This window comes from Cololabis saira, chromosome 10, assembly GCF_033807715.1.
Source record: "Cololabis saira isolate AMF1-May2022 chromosome 10, fColSai1.1, whole genome shotgun sequence".
NCBI lineage: Eukaryota > Metazoa > Chordata > Actinopteri > Beloniformes > Belonidae > Cololabis > Cololabis saira.
In genome coordinates, this window is record NC_084596.1 from 23,189,748 (window position 1) to 23,211,983 (window position 22,236).

General features: G+C 38.6%; 2 protein-coding genes across 3 annotated transcripts; one reads left to right on the forward strand and one right to left on the reverse strand.

Annotated features, from left to right (window-relative positions):
• Positions 1–6,002: 6,002 nt before the first annotated feature.
• On the reverse strand, positions 6,003–14,780 carry mau2 (MAU2 sister chromatid cohesion factor). Of its 2 annotated transcripts, XM_061732115.1 has the most exons (19): positions 14,428–14,780; positions 13,819–13,836; positions 13,599–13,664; positions 12,761–12,856; positions 12,579–12,673; positions 12,466–12,493; positions 12,212–12,367; positions 11,514–11,660; positions 11,325–11,415; positions 11,133–11,236; positions 10,929–11,006; positions 10,008–10,073; positions 9,638–9,721; positions 9,506–9,555; positions 9,335–9,412; positions 9,112–9,223; positions 8,893–8,983; positions 8,154–8,281; positions 6,003–8,055 (listed from the first exon to the last, which is right to left on the reverse strand). In XM_061732115.1, the coding sequence occupies exons 1-19, from the start codon at positions 14,659–14,661 to the stop codon at positions 7,981–7,983; spliced, it is 1,797 nt and encodes a 598-aa protein (XP_061588099.1). In that variant the 5' UTR covers positions 14,662–14,780; the 3' UTR covers positions 6,003–7,980. The 2 variants fall into 2 exon arrangements, with proteins under 2 accessions (XP_061588099.1, XP_061588100.1); XM_061732116.1 differs by lacking the exons at positions 13,599–13,664; positions 13,819–13,836; positions 14,428–14,780 and adding an exon at positions 13,051–13,574.
• Positions 14,781–16,185: 1,405 nt separating this feature from the next.
• armc6 (armadillo repeat containing 6) lies at positions 16,186–20,696 on the forward strand. Its single transcript, XM_061731095.1, has 8 exons — positions 16,186–16,307; positions 16,542–16,694; positions 18,196–18,281; positions 18,367–18,925; positions 19,039–19,184; positions 19,279–19,410; positions 19,584–19,721; positions 19,826–20,696. Exons 2-8 carry the CDS (start codon positions 16,574–16,576, stop codon positions 20,036–20,038), a joined length of 1,395 nt encoding a protein of 464 aa, XP_061587079.1. The 5' UTR covers positions 16,186–16,307; positions 16,542–16,573; the 3' UTR covers positions 20,039–20,696.
• The last annotated feature ends 1,540 nt before the right edge of the window (positions 20,697–22,236 follow it).

The window sequence follows — 22,236 nt, forward strand, 5'->3', positions numbered from 1 at the left end:
TGTAAGAATATAAGAAACAGAGAGGCAGAACAGCAAGACTAAAATGTAAGAGCGACTGCAGTGCTCACAGATGATGCAATGTTGAACATGTTACTGTGAAGGAGTGTCTCTGCACTCAGATACTGAACTGTTGGCTGTGAACTCTGTGTTACCTGAGGATGCTATGACATCGGCTCAGTTGTTGCCAGGCAACAAAGACAACACCACAATGCATTTGTGGTCATCTATAGAGACCACATCTTTATTGCTCCTACACCAACCCCAACTCTCCTCCTGTCTGTTGGCCCATCCTGATTTTAATAAGAGACAGGACCAAAAATTTGTGATGGTACAGCGTTTCATCCTTGCTTACGGCAAAAATACTTCTCACTTATGTGACGTATCCTTAATGCAAGAAAGTACAGAGATTTTACAGAAGCACTTTGTGCTTTCTAGACAGTGTTGAAGTTCAATGTTCTCAGTGTGTGTGTATGTGTGTGTGTAATTTTCATCCTTTATGGTATATTTGAAAGGAGAGATGACAAGAAGATGGATCAAAAGAGAAACATTTCAGAGCTTATTTTCCTCAATACTGGATCTGTTTTTAAGTGTTGTGAGGAGGAATGGCAACATTATAATGCAGTTAAAGCTTCAATGTCCCATGTTTTTAATGAGTGTCTTGAGGCCTGGATTCCATTGACTAATATATTAACAAATGACAGAAGCTTGACAAGTCTGAACATGAAAAATTTTGAGTTAATTCAGTTTGCTTTTTATGATTATGGGTTGTATAATGAGAAGACATGTAGGGCTTATTACATAACTGGCCAATGGGGCTTAAAATAAAAATAAAAGCTCCTGTTTAAGCTCATGGTTATCATTTCAAACAAGTGGTGATTCTATTGAAGATGCATCGTTGTGATGCTGTCAGATTGTATCACCTTTATGTGTAAATAAATGCAGTTGCATCTACTTTATAGTTGCTTGCAACCGCTGAAATTGTTCATAAACAAAATCCAATCAGACAAATGTTTGAACTCGTTTTGGTAAATAAATGATGACATTTCAGTCTGTTAGCAGTCCTTTCCAGGTAAAAAAGAGCAGCTCTGAAGTGAAACAGAGGTGAGGTCATCCAGCTTGTCTCTCGGTGCAGAGCAGGCCTAATGGCCGCCCGCTACAACATGACAGCTTCAACTTAATCCTCATTAAGCACTGTAACAATGCAGGAAGTGGCTGCTGCAGTCACGATTAGACGGGCTCACTATTTGGCAGGAAATGGCTCATTTCAGCTGCGGCGTCCAAGACACCTAGAGCGTCCCAAAACTTTTCACTCCTCGCCGACCCCCTCCGCTGGTGGAGGCTGCGTTCCTGCAACTAGGGGCGATGAGGGGGAATGATGTGGCAGTTTGGGGGAAATTGGTTTCAATTGGGATAAAAAATAAATAAAAATTGAGGGGCTCTCCTCCTCGACAGATTGCGTTTCATCCTTGAGATGCGACATTGTGTAATTGTGCAGCATTGTTTGTTTCTGAACGTCAACCACGAATATATAACTGAGTTAATACACCAACTCAGCTGTAAATTAACTTATTTTGTCCAAATATTTTGGGAATTATACTTTATGTTTAAGTGGTGGATGCTGCTAAGTTTTAAATTAATGTGAACACGTTTTTTCATTCTTGAAGAAAACTAAATATTTTAGGCCATTAACGCATCGCGATTGGCTCAAGGTAAATTACCCTCAAACTCCACATATTTTATTATGAGGAAACTGGTGTATTACAGCGGGATGCAGTTGAGAATAATTCCCACTGACTTGCTACTAAGATGATAATACTATAAATACGTTATTTAATTACAACTTCAGGACTAAGACATGCAGAAGTGTGTAAACTACACACCAGTGTGTGTATCCTGCTATCTCCCTCCGAGGCAGGACTCTGCAGGCGAGCTGCCTTTCAGAAACAAAACCTTTCCCCCCTCTGTCCCTAGTGGGCCTTCACAGGCTTCACATACGCACATGGAGAAATCTGCCGGTACCCATTTTTATTATTTCATCTTTATTTATTCAAGAAAAAAATCCTATGAGATTAGAAAACATCTTTTACAAGGACATCCTGATCAAGATGTGATTTGACAAAAGTAATAAATAGTAATTTGCTTAACACTAACCAATGAAAAGTAGACATTGCTTTTAATTGTGGTTCAACAGAACCACACACACACACACACACACACACACACACACACACACACACACACACACACACACACACACACACACACACACACACACACACACACACACACACACACACACTAATGAAAATGACCTGAACAAAAACGTCAATACCATACATTTCATATTTTGTTGCCCTGTCTTTTCATACAATCACTGCAATCGAGTGATTTCTGTAACTCTCATGAGACATCTGCACCAGTAGACAAGTATTTTGGGCCACTCAAGCTGCTCCTGCTGTCTCAGGTTTGAAGGGTTTCTTCCCCAGACTACATGTTTCCGATCTTTCCACAGATGTTCAGTAGGATTTCGATCAGGACTCAAAGATGGGCCCTTTACAATAGTCATGTTTTATTCTTAGCCATTCTTAAAAGGTTTTTAACTGTTTTGGATCATTATCCTGTTGGAGAATGCACGACCTGTGACTGAGACCAAGCTTTGTGACACTGGCAAGCACATTTTGCTCAAGAATGCCCACATGGTCTTGAGATTTCATTGTACATTGTATTCTTATACTGTACCTGCCAGACACAGCAAAGCAGTCCCAGACCATAACCAAGCCTCCTCCATGTTTCACAGTAGCTTCTTTTCTTTAAATACTTCATTTCTGGATCTCAACATAGAGCTGATGTCACTTGCGAAGAAGCTTCAGTTATAGTCACATTTCTGTAACATTTTTATGCAAAAGAAAATCAAATTTCTGAATTTCTGATTTAAAAAAAAAAAAAAGGCAGCGCTGCAGGGATTCGGTGTTTATGTTGAACAGTGTTTTTCAAATAAGCATAATTCTTGCAACTCTCCATAACTCATCCTGCGAGACTTCTTTTCAAAACAACGAAAAAGAAAATCTCAACATTGAAGATGGACAACAACATTTAGTCTTTGACTAATTATTGCAATTGTAGCTACCACTATTGAGAAAATAGTCAGATGATGAAGGCAGCAGATGATCATTCAGAGGCAAAGCCCTTATTTAATGCATAATGATTAAGTAGTGTTATAGCACAACTACATTGTATTAATGAGGCCAAAAACAGATTGAAACTAGATTTTGATTACTTTAGATTGACCTGCTACATCACATCCAGAGATTTGGAAATGCGCAAAAAGCATTTCCATTACAATTTTGCAATGAACTGGGTTATTGAAACGGCTGAAGAATCACCTCCTGGAAGCGCAAAAAGGTTTCTGCGATATTTGGGAGTTTTTTCAGATCAGTGCCATTTCCATTACAGAATTTATTTTTCGATATTTGGGCTTTATCGAAAACTAAGGGTAATGGAAACACAACTTATGTTTGTTCTAAGGACGTTCTCCCAGAAATGTTGTGGCTTCTCAGTATGTATTAACAAATTCCCGCTGTCTTTTTTGTTTCTTTAAATCATTTCCTTCAACAGCGGAGTCCTCCTTGTCATCCACTTTGGTACAAACAGTGACATTTCTGACACTGATGTACCTTGACCTTGGACTTCACCTTTAATCTCTTTGAAAGTTGTTATGGGCTCTTTGGTTACCATTCATATTATCTGTGTCCTCAACATTCCTCTTGCGGCTACAGCCAGAAAATTTTGCCATAGATCCTAATCTTTTGCATAAAATATGCAACTGTAGCCACTGGAACATCACGCTGCTTTGAGGTGGTTTTCTTGTCACGATTTGGGACATTATAAAGTGGAAGCAGGACCCAAATGTAGGAGAGGAGGTGCCAGGTGTAGTTGGAAAAAGTAATTTAACAAAAAGTGCTGCACAGCAGGGATACTACAGAACAAACCAAAAACCAAAAACAGAACTCCAGAAAACCAAACAAAAAAACAACAACTGGAAACCCACACACAAAAGGTAAGCATGAAAAACCCAAGGAAACAGGACAGAGTACAACCGGAGATAAAACAGTACGGACCAGCAGGGAGGAAGGGAAAGACAAGACAAGATATATTCCAAGGACTGACAAGACCGAGGTACAAACTATCAGGGCAGATGGGGAATCTAACTAATAGCTAAACACAAGGACACAGACTTTCAAATCGAAACAGGAACAAAAACAAACCCAAAACCATGACACATACAGCCTTAACCTCTAACATGACTGTCTATAATTTTATTTTTGATCTCCTCAGACGACTCTTCTCTACTTTCTCTGGTCCATGTACAGTGTGGCGAATACCAAGATACCAAACAGCAGAGTGACGACTGTTCACCCCTTAAATAATCAGACTGACTGCAGAATGAAGACACCTGTGATGATAATTACACACGTCACTATGATCAGATTATCTACCGTCATCTTTTTCTAGGGGTGCCAACTAATTTGTCCAGGCCAGTGTTATTAGTTGTGTTTTAAAGATTCCTTTGAACCACAATTCAAAAGAAATGTTTGGTTTTCATTAATCCATTTTCACTAAATTATTATTTATCATTGATTTGTCAACGTATTCCAAAATCCATTCATTTAAATAAGTCAGAAAAAGCGTTGTGATAGATGGATTTCACTAACAAACTGTCTGAGAGACCCTTTGATGACATTTGTCTCAACAGCTAATGAAGTCTTGATGCGAGAGCTTGATTATGTTTCGAGACAGTCTTCATCTGCTTTTATTGGTGGGTCATTCGAAGTGGATACTTACATTTAAAAGTGCTCTTATCCCAAAATGAAGAAACTGCAAGTCTTCTTTTTCTAGTTGCTATTACCAAGTCAAGCTTTAAGTCCTCACAACGTTTTACACCATAATTTAAACACTCAGCACTTGTGAAGAAAATTTAACTCTGCAAGTATAAACTATAGTTATTTTCATTTGATAATTATTCACATATTAATTGATATTTGATCATTTACATAAGATTTATTATATAGGCTACTCTACGACTGGAAGGCTGCTTGATTGATCTCCACTCCCCATTATGTGTTGGAGTGACAGGAGACTGAACTCTAAGTTCCCCCTGATCCAGGTTAGTGGTCTCATAACGCCGGTTCTCGGCCCAGATAAATGGGGAAGATTGTGTCAGAAAACGGATCTGAAAAAACCTAAGCCAAATCAATTTGGAGAACATGGTGATCTGTGACGATCCTTAACTGACTGAAATTATATTTTTTAACATGTTCATTATATTTTGAAATGAAAAACATCCTCCAATTAACTGTTTTCTTTCTTTTTTATCTCTATGAATGCATTGGGTAATTCTATTTATTTTATCTTTTACAATTAAAAAAAAAAGATTATGTAAAACATCCATCCATCCATTATCTATGCCCGCTTTATCCTTTTCAGGGTCACGGGGGTCTGCTGGAGCCTATCCGAGCTATTTTCAGGTGAGAGGCAGGGGTTACACCCTGGACAGGTCACTAGTCCATCGCAGGGCAAATGTAAAACATGTTTTGTTTTAATTTTGGGGGTTGTTTGGTTCGGGGAAGGGGGTACAGAGGTGTCTGTATGTATCAGATATGATACATCAGGCATTAAGCAGTTAAAAGTGGAAAAGTTGAAAGAATTTGATGTAGTTTGAAAAATAGAGACAGTGGAAGACGACAAAGATTTAGCCCAATTAGTACAAATACAGAGTTCGTTGTATAAAATACTGTGAACAATAATAACTACATCCACTACACTGCACGTCTGTCTATTTTGTATATATGAAAAACCATAACAATGATTTATTTTCAGTCAAGGTGATGTAAAGAAAATAAAAATGTTTCTATGCATCCAAGTCTTTAAAATGTAGAAATTCCTTGGTTAAGGATGGACTAAGTGTCTACTTAATAATCGTATCAAACAAAACTAATCAAGTCTTTTAATTTTTGATTTATCTTTTTTATTTATAAAAGACTTAAAAAGGTGTTGAAGATAAGCGGTAAGAACACAATGATAAAAACACAAAGATATTTTGACATTTTAGATGTCATGTAAAATGCTTATAAAATAAATAGTATCCATACTGCCCGTTTTCCTGCAGTAATCTATGAAAAACAATCAAACTCAGAGTTTGATTTTCAAATAAAACTATCAGTATAGATAAGTATAGATAAGTGTATATGTTCTAAACTTGCAAAAATGACAATAATATCCCCAGCAGTCTTTTGATAAAGTATCAAAACTGTATTAAACCATAAATGTAAAGAACAACTGCATCCAATGTAATGAAAAGAAATGAAAATAAATAGGTTAAATGAATTCAGATTTGTACCGCCATCAACTGGAGGAAACGAGTAAAACAGGAAAAGAGAAGAACAGAAACTATTCCAAGATGCTTACATGAAAAGGGTTTACAAACAATATGAGAGTTTCATGGTGAAACTTGTACAGCGAGGTAATAATACATTGACTGGTGTCTCGACTCCAGGTAAAATGTGCGCAGATAACAATCATACACCAGAGTGAGAGATAGACATGTAAATACATTTTATGATTTACGTTAATTTAAGTCTATAGCTTAAAGGTTAACAGTGATGTCACAACCTCCATTAAAAAGTTTACTTTTTAATAGAGATAATGCAATAATAATAATTTAAAAAAAGTTGATGTAAGCCTTGCAAGAAAAATAGTCACAAGAACTATGTGGAAATGACTTAGTGTATAATTCAATTTAAGTTTATAAAAGGAAACTCCATCATTTGGCTTCACAATAAATACTTCAATTTTTGTGCAGACACTTAGTGTTAATGTGTAGCTTCTCCTGTTAGGTGCCTGCTATCAATGTTGCATACATCTACACCTGAGGCCAGATGTATAACCCGAGGCCGCGCTTGAACCAAATAAATATGTTGCTGCATTCATTTCAGCGGTGTGGAAAGGTGTCCGTGTTATGAAATTTAAAAATTGAGAAAACAAAACATGTCCTTGAGTCACAAGCTTGATTTCTGCTCCCATTCTTCACTAGAATGGATCTACAGGTAGATGTTCTCCATCTATCAATAATTTGTTTATAAGTTTGAGAAACGACTTATTAGACGTGTCTACAAAAACAAGAGCAAGAAGAGGGGCAGTTTAACTGAGTCTGAGGTTAAGATGCCTATGAGAGAAGTAAAGCAGAAAAAAGTGCTTTATTTGGTGCTTTAATTTCAGGTTATCCAATTATAATATTAACCACTGAATAGGAAAAACAAAAAATAATGGAGTTCATCTACTAAGAAAACTTAAGCCAAACAGGCAAACTAGACACCAAACACATAGAAAGGCCATTTTTTCAAGCTCTTCTTAGTTTAAGTGCAGAAAACATTTTCCACATTAATATTGGTATTTGTATACTGAAATATTATAGCGGCTGGGGAGGCAGGCTTTGTGGGATTTACTTTTTTTTTTTTTTTTTTTTTTTTTTAAATTTAAACTCAGATTCACCTGAGTTTTCTTCATTCTCATTCATATGAGCTTGTGCATGTGGATGGTTTTCTGCAAAGACTTATTCATCTGGCCCCAGGTGTTTTCCACCTTTATTCTCTTGTAAGTTAACCATGTTTATCATACTGGTGTGAAAGTGAAACTTACAGAAAGAACTAAAATCCTTTTCTAAAAATGTCAATTTTTTTTCCCTTTACCCATATTTTAAGACATTTGAATAGTTTAAGTTACCTAAAAATCAAATCCTGGCGCCCCGAAAAGATGAAGTGATGGACCAAATGGAGCTGGCTTCCGCTTCTCATTTTGTTACCCTTCCGTTCCTCTTACCATTTTATCAGTTGCTTCTCCCTTTTCCCCCCCTAAGTCTTTTGTCATTGTCCATGCAACAGCTCTCAAGTGTCTCACTGCTCTCGTCTAGGTGGCATCCTGCTCTCAGAGCAGGCTGGCCAGGCTTGTCGTGGGTCCGTTCTGAGGCTGGAACTGCACAGGAGGGAGGCCGTCTGTCCACTGGAACACAACACGATACACAAAAGCTTGTTAAAAAAATACACACAAAAGTGGAATGATTGTGTTTCTGTGGTATAGCTGACAGACGTGTCACTCACATTAATGAGGTTGTGGTCAGGGAGGCTGCAGGCTGCAATGTGGTCCTGCAAGAGCTGCTGGGAAAAGTTTTGGTGCATCTTGGCCGCCTCGTGAGCTTCCATAGTGTTTCCACAAGCCTTGTTCAGATCTGCAAGGAAGATGTGAGGTTGTTGTGGGGTTTTTTGGGATCCAGATGTCAGATACTGTCTTTAATATTCTAAAATTTATAAAATTGTTGCACAGTGATGTTGTTTTCCAATCACCCCTTGTCTCATTCAAATTCAGCTTTGGCTTCATAAGTTAGATTGAGGTTGTAACTGGATGAAATAGAACAAAAGTTTCTTCTACAAGGGATCTTTCTCTGTATGACGACTACTGGACTATCGTGTTTAAACTGTTTTCGAATCAAGCACACAATACTTTCATTTACACAGTGGAGATGCTCGTCAATTAGGTGTTTATGGAAACACTTCAGTTGCACAGTATTAATAATCAACTGATTGAAGCAATGGTTGAACAGGCGCTCCAGCTTCCTGTCAGGTGAAATTACAGCTTTTTTTAGATGTGGTTTTGATGGCTTCAAACAAAGAAATAGAACACCATGTGCTACATTTTGCTGCAAACATGTTCCTTTCTAACTCAAACCAAATTCACATCGTTGTAGTCCTCAACGACAGTTCACGCTCCTTACCAACTAATAAAACACCCAAGGTTGTTTTAACAACAAAATGTTCATTCTAGGATGAGTGACAGCTCTACCTTTGAGAAGTGCAGATGACCAGAGCTGCACTGACATGTCAGGAATCTTGCTGGCCAGTTGCATGGCTGGAACCACCATATTGTTACTTTCCTGAAAATCATGCAGAACCAAATATGCAGTTAGGACCAAATCGGCCGTTAATTGTTATATATATTATAATTGTGGAAACGTGTGTTTGTGGTCTAATGAACAGGAGATGAGGTAATTAATAGACTTACTCTATGGTTGCCTAAAACAAAGAAGATGTGGCCCAGCAAGACGAGCGAGCAGGCAGTCAGCCTGTTTAGATCCTCTGCATTCGACATCTTCAGAGTCTCTCGTAAAAATCTTCTGTTGATATAAATTTGTATGTTCAAACATTTTGAATCAGAACAGAACAGAAGAAAAACACAAAACAACGTTTTTGATGCAGCCGTTGGCTGAAAAACTAGCGGTTCTTACTTGGCCTCATTGTAACGTCCCTGGAAGAAAGACAGGAGTCCTCGAATGTAAAACGCTGCTGCTCGTAGACAGTGAGAGCTGTAAAAGTCAATTAAATGGCTTTAAAATATTGCATCAAAGCTAGCACTAGTTCATCAGATGTGCTGCTGTCCGCACAGGATTTGTAGTTACCTGACAGGAAAGTTGTGATCGGGGTTAATCCTCTCTAAAAGACTGTACAGCTGTTGATTCAAAAAGTTTTCAGCATGTATATTTTTTCTTTTGTATGTCTTAAAATGTTTGCTGAAGCAGCAGTTTTCTGACCTCCTGATTTCTGTTCCCTTCTCGGATGTAAACGCTAGCCAGGTTTGTCACTATGAATGTCCACAACTCCTGATGTGTTGTCATCTTGTGGAGGAAAGAAACAGACACACACTCACTGAGCCGTCTCAGATTCACATAGTCATATTTAGATGTTAGTTTCATTGCGGACACACGGACACATTGTGTTCTCAAAAATCTGAACTGTACTGGAACTGATACACAGAGATAACATATCTTATATTCTACTGAACTGAGTTAATCCATGTCTTCATTGACGCAAGAGTTAACAGAGCCCTCATCCCACAGTGACATTGTGATCCATGAAAAGAAAACAAACTCTGAGATCTAAGAGTGCCAGTGTGAAACTCACCTGCAGAGCAGCAGTGAACTGTGCTTCAGCGTTGTCCATGCAGTTCACAGATATACAGTAGAGACCCTGACATGATAAAAGAGAAAACAGATCTAAATCTGGGACGTGCACAACTTGTTAGCAGTGTACGGTTCTGCAGTTACTTAATGCTGTAATCAAAGCACTTTAAAAGTAAGCCTGTGTTGAAAAAAATCGATTTTCTGATTCTAAATCGATTCTCATATTAATTCCTAAAAATCGATTTGTATGTCTAAAGATCGATTTTTTAAATATTTTTTTTAATAAATTTTTTTTTTTTTCATCATTACATTTTGCCTGGTGAACTTTAATCCCAGTAGTCCCAATAGTTTTGAAAACTCCTGAACTAAATGAACTTTTCTTTAGAGAAAAAGCTTGACATTTCAGCTCAAATTTCTAAATGTTATATTAGTTCAATGAAGTCTATAGTATCTATATTTACTATAGCTTGTTTGGTTTCTCTGTTATCGGACACGGTTTGTCATGAAATACCTGAAAAATGCCGGGTGTTTCATGGCAAGCTGTGTGTCTGGTGACAGAATAAATCAGACGAGCTAAAATAATTTGTTTACTGCTTGAGCTGTTGCAATTTCTTTCTTTTTTTGCACTTTAAATTGATATTGAAATGCCTATTTGAGTTATTTATTTCTTAGTTATTTCACAATAATTATTGTGAAATTATTATTTCAATAGTTACTTTACAGTCATATAATCCAACACTAACCCAAATCAATATCGAATCGAATCAAATGGTGATAATCGATTCTGAATCTAAAGAATCGGAATCAAATCGATTCTTGACATTTGAATCGATACCCAGCTCTATTTAAAAGGTTAGAAAGTTATAAATGAAAAGAAAAAAAGGGAAATGTCTTCAATTATCAGTTTTCTTTGCCGACTTACCAACAGTGTGTGAAGTTGGGCAGCGTGATTTGTAAACAACCTAGGTGACTGCTGGCAGAGTTGGCAAATCTGTGAAATCTGGACACAAACCATCATGAGCTTAACATGCAAAACTCGCAAAAAGCTGGATTTTAGAATCCTGCAGTGAGAACGTAGAGAATCAACAGCAATCTGGCGAAACGCGCTCTTTAGCTGATGACTCACTTCTTGTAATGCTGTGGCCTTGTGTCCTGTGACCAGCCGGCACATGATGATATGCTCCAGAAGGATGACTTGGAACGTGGACAGGATGGGACTGTTGTCCAGCACTTTGAGCAAACGCAGGCGGATCAGAGTTGGTCTGTTATCAGTGTCATCAAGGGGGAATAATCGGTCATCGTATTCCAAAACACTTACTCTTCAGCTTCTCCAGCTGCATGAGAGCTTTGTCTGTGTACTTCTGTGCTTTCTCCAAGTAGCCCGCCTGCATTGAGTGCATCACTGTCACCTTTGTTACAACAAAAACAAATGCAAAGCATGTTTCTGTGCTGTTTCTATAGAGATGACACATTTCCAAAGGCTGTGCAAGTGTGACAAAAATCTCACCAGGTACACAAGCACACACATGTGCTCCTTGGGCAGCCAGTGAAAGAGAGCTGCTGGGTTAGTGGGAAGGATCTCATCATCGTGGAGGGTGGAGATGGTCTGAATGCACTGCTGGAGCTGCTTCAGACATGGCTTCACACTTTTCACCTAAATCCAACACACATTCACTCTGTTAACATGTGACACAAGATTTCTTTTTAATGACTCTGAAGGCAGAAAGGTTCACAAACAAGCAGCAGCTGAAGGAGGCTGCAGTGAAGGTCTGGTACAAACATCGCCAGGGAGGAAACTCAGAATTTGATGATGTCCATGGGCTCCAGACTTCAGACAGTCTGGGTTTTTATCAAAGTATTACAGACACAATTATGTTACTTTGTCTTAATACTTTTGAACCATGAAAATGGAGGTACAATTTGATAAAATCTTGACTGCTTTATTTCAGTTAAATGTTGGTGGTGAATAAAAGATAAAATTAAATAATCTTGAATCACTTTCCAAATATGAAACTGTGTTTACAACAACCAAATTAAACAATAGTTACAAATCCATTGAAGCCTTACATCATATTTAACACCAACTACAAGTTTTATACCAGTTTAAATTTTAATCAACTCTAAAAAAAAGAGAACATTTTGAAGTAAATAATCACAGCAAGCCTTGACTTCATTTAGGACAAACAGTTGATACAACAGTAGTACCTGCCCAGCATCCAGGTAATGTGTAACCTGCAGCACCAAGAAGAAAACTCTCAGAGACTCCTTCTGGATGGGGTTTCCTTGCCAGTTTTCAACAATGGTCCCACACAATGTCAGCAGTGTCTGCACCTCGCTCAGCTTCCTCTCAATCAGCAACAGCTGCAGATCCAAAAACACACAAACACAGTTTGCACGGCGGGAAAACAAAACCATACACGTATGGCGCCTTGAATTAACAGAAAAGGATAAAAGCTTACCATTCCTTTACTTAACAAGAACAGAGCTCTGCAAACACACAGGAGAATAAACTTAACGTGAAACGCACCACAACCACAGATCAACATGCAGCATGTCGCAGTGATCCGTTTACCGTGTGTACTCGGATCCCATAACTCTTGCATACTCGGCACCCACTCCCAAGAGGTCACAGGCAGAAACTAAATCTTTTTCTAGTGCATGCAGTTGCTGTTAAAGAAAAGAACACATTCATAAATTCAACTTTAAATCAATTTGCTACACAAACATAGGTAGGTATTGCATGATGATTCTTACTGCCAGTTGAAAAAGTAGTCTACAGTGCCAGTAGGGAGTTTGCTGAGAAATCTGGATGGCTTTGCGGAGCACTGGTTTTGCAGAATCCACCAAGTTCTTGAAAAAGAGAAGCCAGTGGAAGGATAATTAAGATACACCAAAATAACTAAACAATGCATGCTGTTGATAGTGTTACTTTACTTTTGCTTTCATGTTAAGGTTTTATATGTATTTAAATGGTAAACTTCTTCCTCTTTCTGTTTTTTTCCTTTTAGAAGTTTGCTTCACTGGATCCTCTGCTTCCATCTTACCCCTTCTTCTGCATCTTCTCTTTGGTCTTCTCCTTTTCTCCCGGCAGCTCCATCTCCAGCATCCAATGTATTCACTTTATATGTCCAAACCATCATAATCCAGCCTCTCTTACTGCATCTCCAAAACATCTAACCTTGGTTGTTTATCTAATGTTCTCGTTTATCCAATCAATCCTTGTCTATTAAAAAAAAACATCTTCACCTCTACTACCTCCAGCTGTGTCTCATGTCTCTTGATAAGTGCTGTTTCATCCAGTTCACAGAATACATAGTTTCATCTTGGGAACTGGTAACATGTGGTACTGTTCTCCACCCACTCCACTACATCATCTCTTTTTGACACTCCCCACTGCTCTGGACAGTTAAACCTAAAACCCCTGCACTTTCTTCACTTTCACTCCTTGCATCCTCACCATTTTGCCTGCCTCCCCTTGCGTTTACGAACATAAATATAAAAGGGTAAACATTGCAACTCAGTTTTCCACACCACTTGTTTTTATACTGTCATACTCATACAGGATGGCATGTCATGAGATGGATAGACTGACCTGATGACAGTAAAACTCTGACAGGATACTTGCAGCTTCAAATTTAACATCCTCAAATTGAGAAATCTGTCAAGCATCATTAAGGACAAACAATACAGGACCTGAACCTTTTCATAAAACGAGTTGTTTTTAGGGAAATGCATCAAATATGATGCAACATGCTCTGCATCCATAGATTTTTTTTTTTTTTACATTTTAGTTTTATGGACAGAAAGGATACTTGTTGTGACAGGAACCACTGAGGAAAGAAACACAAAAGGGGGAAATATCAGTGCACACATCATAATAAACGACTGCGGTGAGTGTGTTGGTGTGATCAAACTGACAAGCAAAAAAATCTTGTTCCACTGGCAGATTTTTCTACTTATTTTAAGTGAAAATCTACTTGAAACAGGTGAAAATTGTTGTTTTTTCCAGTGATGAGTCTTGTTTTAAGTGTAATGAGATTTGTTTACTAACATGAGACATTTTAACTAGAAATAAGACAAATATTCTTGTTAATATATTGAGTTTTTGCAGTGATCCATGTTACTTATCCTGTGAAGGACAGAGTCATATTGATAAGTTCAGAAAACTGTTTTTTATTGTTGTGTTTTGATGTATTTGATGTAAGCCCAGTGGATATTTAAAGCTTACAGAAGGCTGCATTTAACTGCTGCTATGTCATTCCTGCAGTATTTCTGCAGGTGTTTTGGTCAGTGCTATTATTTGTAATATATTATATTATTTGTAATCAGCACAAATTATCTGTCCCCATATGATAAAATCCACCATCCCCCCTGATTTGTTTTTACAACTCAAGTTCTGGTGATTTCCCTACACAGCTCACCGCTTTCTGCAGATGAGTCTGGGCCAGCTCGCTGTTCTTGGTGTGTCGGTACAGCACCGAGCCGAGCTGCAGGTGTGTCCGGGCCTCGACCCTCGGGGGCGGCTCGAGGTGGAACGCAGCCTGCAGGCAGTGCACGCACAGGCGGATCTTCGGAGGACTCGACGTGCGGAAATGCTCGGCGAAGCCCAGCAGGGCGAGGTACCAGGGCTCCAGGGCCTCGGCGCTGCCCGCCATCCCCTCACCTTTGAGGCCGAGATGACAGCTAAATGACTGCGTTTATTGTCGGGGCAATATCCGCCTCGGTTACAACCCCTCTCTAGTGTTTTCAATTATTTGCATGGGGAGTAGCCAAGAGGAAGCAACTTCCGGTTGAAAGGACCATAGTTTTTTTTTTTTTTACTCAAATAACTGTATTCACACAATTTGAAATAAACAAAGTATGAAACCGAAAATAATCAAGTAGGCTATATGGTGAATATTATAAATGTCTAAAGTGCTTCCTGTTTTTTTTTATATAGAAATCCATTCAATATAGATAAAACTCACTCCAAATGTATCTACAAATATATATATTTTCTATACATTTAATGAAGCAATTTCATTTGACTGTGGAAATGTATAAATGAATAATTGAGGTGAAAAGGGACGCACTTTGTCCCATATTACTGTGAGAGTCAAAAAATAGTCATAAAATGCCAATGGAAAATGACATTGAGCTGTTGAGTTCAAAAGTTATTTTTTTCTGTTTTACTACAACTGTAGCCTACAGTCATGGCACACATATTACACGTTTTCTACGGACTTTCTGTTTGCACTTATTAAACCTCATTAAATCAGCCCATAATATGATTTAATAATAATTACTCTCTTGTGATATATAGTCTAGAAAAGATGACCATGAACACATCACAAGCAATATGACCAAAATCAGTGGTATGTATCACAAGTTTTATGGGTGTTGAATTCATTAAACCACATTAAATCAGCCCATATACCGTATTTGATTTTTAAATCAGCCCATATATATGCCCATATATATGATTTTTTAATAATTACTGTTTTGTGATATATAGTCTAGATGACCATGAACACATCACAAGTGGTTTGACCAAAATCAGGGGTATATAACAAGTTTTATGGGTGTTGAATTCATAATATCCAATATCCAATATCAAACCAATTCAACCGCGGTTTTGCACTTTGTTATTGCACTAAAAATGTGCACTATTACAGAATGGATGTTCTGCTTTCTTTCTATTGTTTTATATTAATTTATATAATTTTAAGTTAAGCAGGACAGGTTTCTGTTTAAGAAAGATACTTTTTTTCCCCTTGTTTATGTTAGCACTTTGAGATTATTCATGAAAAGTGCTCTACAAATAAAATGTATTATTATTATTATTATTATTATTATTATTATTATTATTATTATTATTATTATTATTATTATTATTATTATTATTATTATTATTATTTCATTCAGTTCATTTTGTTATTTTGTATTAAAGTGAACTGCTGGATAATAATTTGTTTTCCATGTGTTCATGGCATTCAAAAATATGAATGTCTTTGTTTCACTCACAAAAAAAGAGGAAGGGTGAAGGCAATCGGGTTGAGGTGTTTCTTATTTATTTTTCCAGGAGTTGGCAACCCTAAAGTCACATTGCCTTTCATTTAAAAAAATAATGTTTGTAGGAACGAATGTTTTCCAGTTGACGTTGCGACGGGACAAATATATGTGTGAAACATTTTGCGCAAGTTGCTATTCACAAACGTGCAGAACCTTTTTGACATCATTCCCGACATCAGCGGCTGCGGAAAGAGCGTAAAGTCACCCAGAACTGAGGAGCAGGTCGACTGTTACTGGGCGGAGGTAAAAGGTAATTACATGTTTGAATGGATTTCTCTAAAGTAACCCTTCTTTAAACACACCATGTTTTACAGCAGCAGCTTTACTGAGCTGAAGCTCTGTAAAGTGCAGCGGCATCACTGGCAGGAATGTAGCATCTGTTAGCTGACAATGACCGGCGTTATCACTGCTGTGCTGCATGACTTATCCAGCTCAACACATGCGATGTTTATGATCTTTTGATGTGACTGTTATTGTATTACAGAGCGGGCGGGAATAAACAAATAACGTGTTAAAATGGCCAAACGGAGGATCACCCAGGAGACATTTGACGCTGTTGTCAGGGAGAACATGGAGGAGTTTGAGATGGATCCAGATGAGGCTCTGAAAGATGCAGTGGAGCAGTTTGAATCTCAAGGTAGATGACAAGTTACAGCCCCAGAAATCTAGTGTATACCCGAGACTGTCTTAGCACAAAACAGACATATTTTCAACAAAGAAAGGCAAAACAGTCCCACATTAACACAAAATTCTTGACTTTGGTATTTATAATACTGGAATCATTTAGTTAAATTTAGATATGTATAACCAAGTTTATACATATTCAAACTTGAGATAAAGAGTCATTTTACATCTTCCTCCATCTCTTCTGAGGGGAGCCAGAGATGTTCCCAGGCCAGCCGAGAGACATAGTCTCTCCAGCGTGTCCTGGGTCTTCCCCGGGGTCTCCTCCCGGTGGGACATGCCTGGAACACTTCCCTAGGGAGGCGTCCAGGAGGATCCGGTACAGATGCCCAAGCCACCTCAGCTGACTCCTCTCAATGTGAAGGAGCAGCGGCTCGACTCCGAGCTCCTCCCGGGTGACCGAACTCCTCACCCTATCTCTAAGGGAGCGTCCAGCCACCCTGCGGAGGAAACTCATCTCGGCCCCTTGTATCCGCGATCTTGTCCTTTCGGTCACTACCCAAAGTTCATGACCATAGGTGAGGGTAGGAGTGTAGATTGACCGGTAAATCGAGAGCTTCGCCTTTCGACTCAGCTCTTTCTTCACCACGACGGTCCGGTACATCGGCCGCATAACTGTGGACGCTGCACCGATCCGTCTGTCAATCTCACACTCCTTCGTTCCCTCACTCGTGAACAAGATCCAGAGATACTTGAACTCCTCCACCTGAGGCAGGACTTCCCCACCCACCCGGAGAAGGCACACCACCCTTTCCCGGTGGAGAACCATGGCCTCGGTTTTGGAGGTGCTGATTCTCATCCCTGCCCCGTCGCACTCGGCCTCAAACCGCCCCAGCACATGCTGAAGGTCCCGGTCTGATGACGCCCACAGGACAACATCATCCGCAAAAGCAGAGATGAAATTCTGAGGTTCCCAAACCGGATCCCCTCCGGCCCCTGGCTGCTCCTAGAAATCCTGTCCATAAAAATTATGAACAGGACCGGTGACAAAGGGCAGCCCTGTCGGAGTCCAACATGAGGATGAGCATGTCCCCAAGTCCACACTCTGCTTCCTCAATGGAAGGCATGGCAGATAAAATGTTACAATTGATTTTTCCCTTTCCCCCATCTTTTAGTAAACCAAAGGCCTTGGCCTTGATCAGTGGCTTAGTCGCTCAGACCTCAAGTACGACTGTGTTGTGACTGAAGCTCTTCTCATTCAACATGAGGGGGGAAAAGAAATATCTGAATGAAACAGTAACACCGAAATTCAAAATGCACAGATATGAGAAGATATCATCCTCATGCATACCCACCACTGCAATACCCTGCATTTCATTTTTAGTCTTACTCTTCAATGGTCCCAAGATTTATGGAGCTTCACCACAGAAACCAACCTTAATCTGTTTTTTGTCTGTGTCTCACTGCGTTCTGAGCCCGGAAAAATATATCAAATAAATATTGTGTCTCTGCAGGTGTGGATCTCACTTTTATAGTAAAAGCTGTAGCAGCTGTATCATGTGATAACAATCAAGAAAAGCAAACACACGAGGTCTTACAGGTGAGTAATTACCTTTTTTGTTTTAAATGGACATCCTATTGCACAAAGATCTCGTGTGAAAATTTGTATCTATTCCTATTCACAGTCTTTGGAGTCACTCCGGATTGGAAAAGACTGTGAGGTGACAGCAGGCATAAAATCCTTCACTGACCAGTGCTCACTGGGATTTGCGCAGAGGTACCTGGCTGCTGAAAAAGGCGCCTATCCCATTATCCTTTCCTATTGCAAAAAGGGTTTGGAGGAGCAGGACGCCATGTTGGCTTCTCTGTCTGCTTTGGCTGCACTGACTGATGGACAGCCAGACATATTGGATGCAGAGGGCAGGCAGTGTCTTGTGGATGTGCTTAAAAAGTTCCGGGAAGATTCCTCAGTAACACGTGTTGCCATCCGTGTTGTGCGGCACTGCTGTTTAAAACATGAACAAAACAGGCAGGATTTTGTAAAAGCTGGTGTCCTGCCGCTGCTGACCGGTGCCGTTACCCAACACAGTGGGTGTGCTGAGCTGGTCAAGGAAGCCTCTGCAGCTCTCAGGGTCATGACATTTGATGATGATGTCCGAGTTTCATTTGGGCATGCTCATGAACATGCCAAGATGATTGTTCTTGAGCACAATGGACTGAAGGTTTTAATTGAGTCAGCAAAAGGTATGTCTAGCTCATCGCATTTTTTTCTTTATTTAATAGATTTCGCTCCAGCTTTGTTGTCAAGTCTTTTCTGCCAGTTGTAATATGTCGCTTCATGTGTCCCCTCTTCACAGCTCACCTTGGTAATAATTCTGTTCTGAGTGAACTGTGCGCAACTTTATCCCGCCTGGCCGTCAGAAATGAATTTTGTCAAGACATCTGTGATTATGGCGGATTAAAACTCATAATGTCGCTACTTGCGGACAGCTACGAGTCATCGGTAAGGGAGGAGGGGGGTGTTGATGTTTATACACATGGATTTGAGATTTAAACCTGGACAGTTGTTCTTACCTCTGAGCTTTTTCTTCTTTCAGGAGCTGGTCCGACAAGTCGTCAGTGCAATACGAGCCATAGCAGGAAATGATGACGTGAAAGATGCAGTTGTTGCTGCTGGTGGAGTTGAGCTTATTGTTATTGCCATGAACAGACACATGAGTAATCCTGCTGTGAGTTGCCCAGCCTCCCATCCTCAATTACTGTTTTTTTTTTCTTCAAAACCTTAACCACAGAAAAAGTAGTTTTGGAATAAGAATTGTAGTAGATGAACTGAAATTTGGCTTGTCGAGAAAGACAGCAAGTGATGAGACTTGACAAAGACTATGTTTATATTTTGCTGAAGGTGTGTGAGCAGGCATGTGCATGCCTCTCTGTCCTTGCCTTACGTAAACCCAACAACTGCAAAGTCATCATGGAGAATGGAGCTGCCTTGACCGCTGTGCAGGCAATGAATACGCACTCTAATTCAGTCAATGTACAGGTAACATGAGGTCATTCATAGAAAACTATGCTTATTTGAACACCAAGGTCATGTGACCATGTTCCTCCCCCTTCATGTTTCTGTATTTCTTCTTTTATAAACAGAAACAAGCATGCATGCTGTTGAGAAACCTAGTTGCACGTATGGACAGCTACAGCCAGCCAATCTTGGAAATGGGAGCAGAGGCCCTGATACGTCAGGCAGTCCAGACCCATGAGGACTGCGGGGATGTGGGCAAAGCAGCCCTCAGAGATCTGGGCTGTGAGGTGGAGCTGAAGGAGCTGTGGATCGGCAAACATGGCAGCATTACCAACTGAAAGTGGAGCTCATTCTCCTTCACAAGACAATAAAATGAAATGCTGTTGTGTTTGTATACAATGTTTGCAGATACACTAAACTGGTTACAGATATTTGATATTTGATTTGATATTTGAGCACAAAGCCCAGTTTGAATATGTCTTACAATACAGGAAAAAGTCCAAAAGGCCGTTAAATTCTTTTTTTTCTTTTTTTGTTCATAAGATGTAATGTTTTGTGTTCATGTAAAAGGCATTTGATTTGTAAAAATAGTTGAACTGTTCAGCATCGTGCGTATACCTATCCCATGTTGGTGGAGCAAATTTATTTTATGAACTAAATGTCTTGTACTTATAGGATTTTTTTTTTCAAGTTTTTTTATTTTAAATGTATTTTTATTTTTATATTTTTAATTTCTATGTAGTACATTAAGCAGTTGTGCCTGAAAGTCTAACACTTTTTAATCATATTTATAAATCTGGCCATTAGATCAGTTTCAAAAACAAGTCTGAAGAGTGTTGAAAGATAAACCAATTAAACCAATAAGGCAAGAATGTTTTTGTAATGTGTATTTGTTTTTTATTTACTGTGTTAAATTTCCCAATATGACAGATCAGAGCTCTTTCGGTAGTTGTTCTAAGTCAGACATGTGTCCATCAAAACACCATTTAAAGGACACATAAGCTTTAAAGAATGTGAATACATTTCCATTAAAGGTGGATTCTTTTGCATGCCCACTTGCTTCAGGTCTAACCACTTCAATCCTAATGATTCTGTCTTAACTTTGATTCCAAAACATTTAGTTTAAATAGCTTTACTCCTACTTTAGATATACTTTAAGGGCTTTGAGTTGCCTTACTAATACCCTGATACTTCTTTTAGGTTCCCTGTTTTTTTGGCTTCCCATACTTTCAGCTTTTCCATATTAGTTTTAACAAACAGAAGATGAACAGAATTGTTTTTTGAGTTGTTACAGCAGCTCTGTTCATTTGTGATTTGTGAGCTTCTGATGCTGGACTACTGTAAACACTTTATAGCATATGCTCAGAAGTTACCATGCATTTCTGCATGACCTTGAAGACTACAACACATCTTGCTCTTGGAGTGAAATTTTGTTAGGCAGCCACTCCTGGAAGGATTACTTTTATAGTTTTTTTCTGACTGGGATGGTGGAGTCTAAACCATTTAGATAAGATTCTTAAACCTTTCATTTGTGGGCCAGTTTGTCTTCCCATTCATCTGGCATTATATTCCAATCTCCTAACATTTTAATAAAATCTTTTGGGTAGAGTAATTTTAATTTGGAAACAATAATCACTTTGAATGAATGAATGAATGAATTGTCTTTATTTCGGTCATTGTACAAGTTATTTAACAAAACAAAATGAAAAAAGTAAAATAAACATTGATTTTGCCGAAAAGGTGTAGGCTGAAGCCGTAGCTTATAGTGCTTAAATCTGAAACATTAGCATTAATCCATGGAAACAAACAATGCATAAAGAAGACAAAAAATAAATAAGACAAAATATAAAATGTACGTTTCACATTCTAGAATGTTTTTGATAATATACTTTATAGTTATAGTGTTTTATATTTATTTACAATATTTTCTTAAACTTGTAGATCTGCACATTTTTAGGCCGTTGTCACAACTATTCCATATTTCTCTTGCCTTAATTGATGTACATCTCTAATATTTTTTTGTTCTTGCTGTCGTCATCTCAAACATGAGTTTGCCCCTCAGGTCATAGCGGGTTTCTTTTATCTGGAACAGGTCCTGAATGCAGTTTGGAAGCAGTTTCTGCTGGGCTTTAAAGGCAAATAAAACAGTTTTCTGCTCTACTATATCATGGAATTTTAGAGTATTATATTTAATAAAGAGTTTATTTGTTGGTTCATAATAGTCAGATCTATTAATTATCCTTAAAGCTCTTTTCTGTAATAAGAAAATAGGGTTTGTATTTGTTTTATAGGTGTTACCCCATACCTCCACACAATAAGTCATGTATGGAACTATGAGTGAGTTACACATCAAAAACTGTGCTCTTTTTTTTATTTATTTTTTGATATCTTTTTATTGGTATTTTTGGGCAATAACAAAATGGTAAAAACACAGATCAAAACCAACCCTATCAAGTATGCCATTTTTTAAACCCTAACCCACCCACAATTGCATGGCTGTACAAAATAATATATAGATGTACAGAGAGGAAAAAAA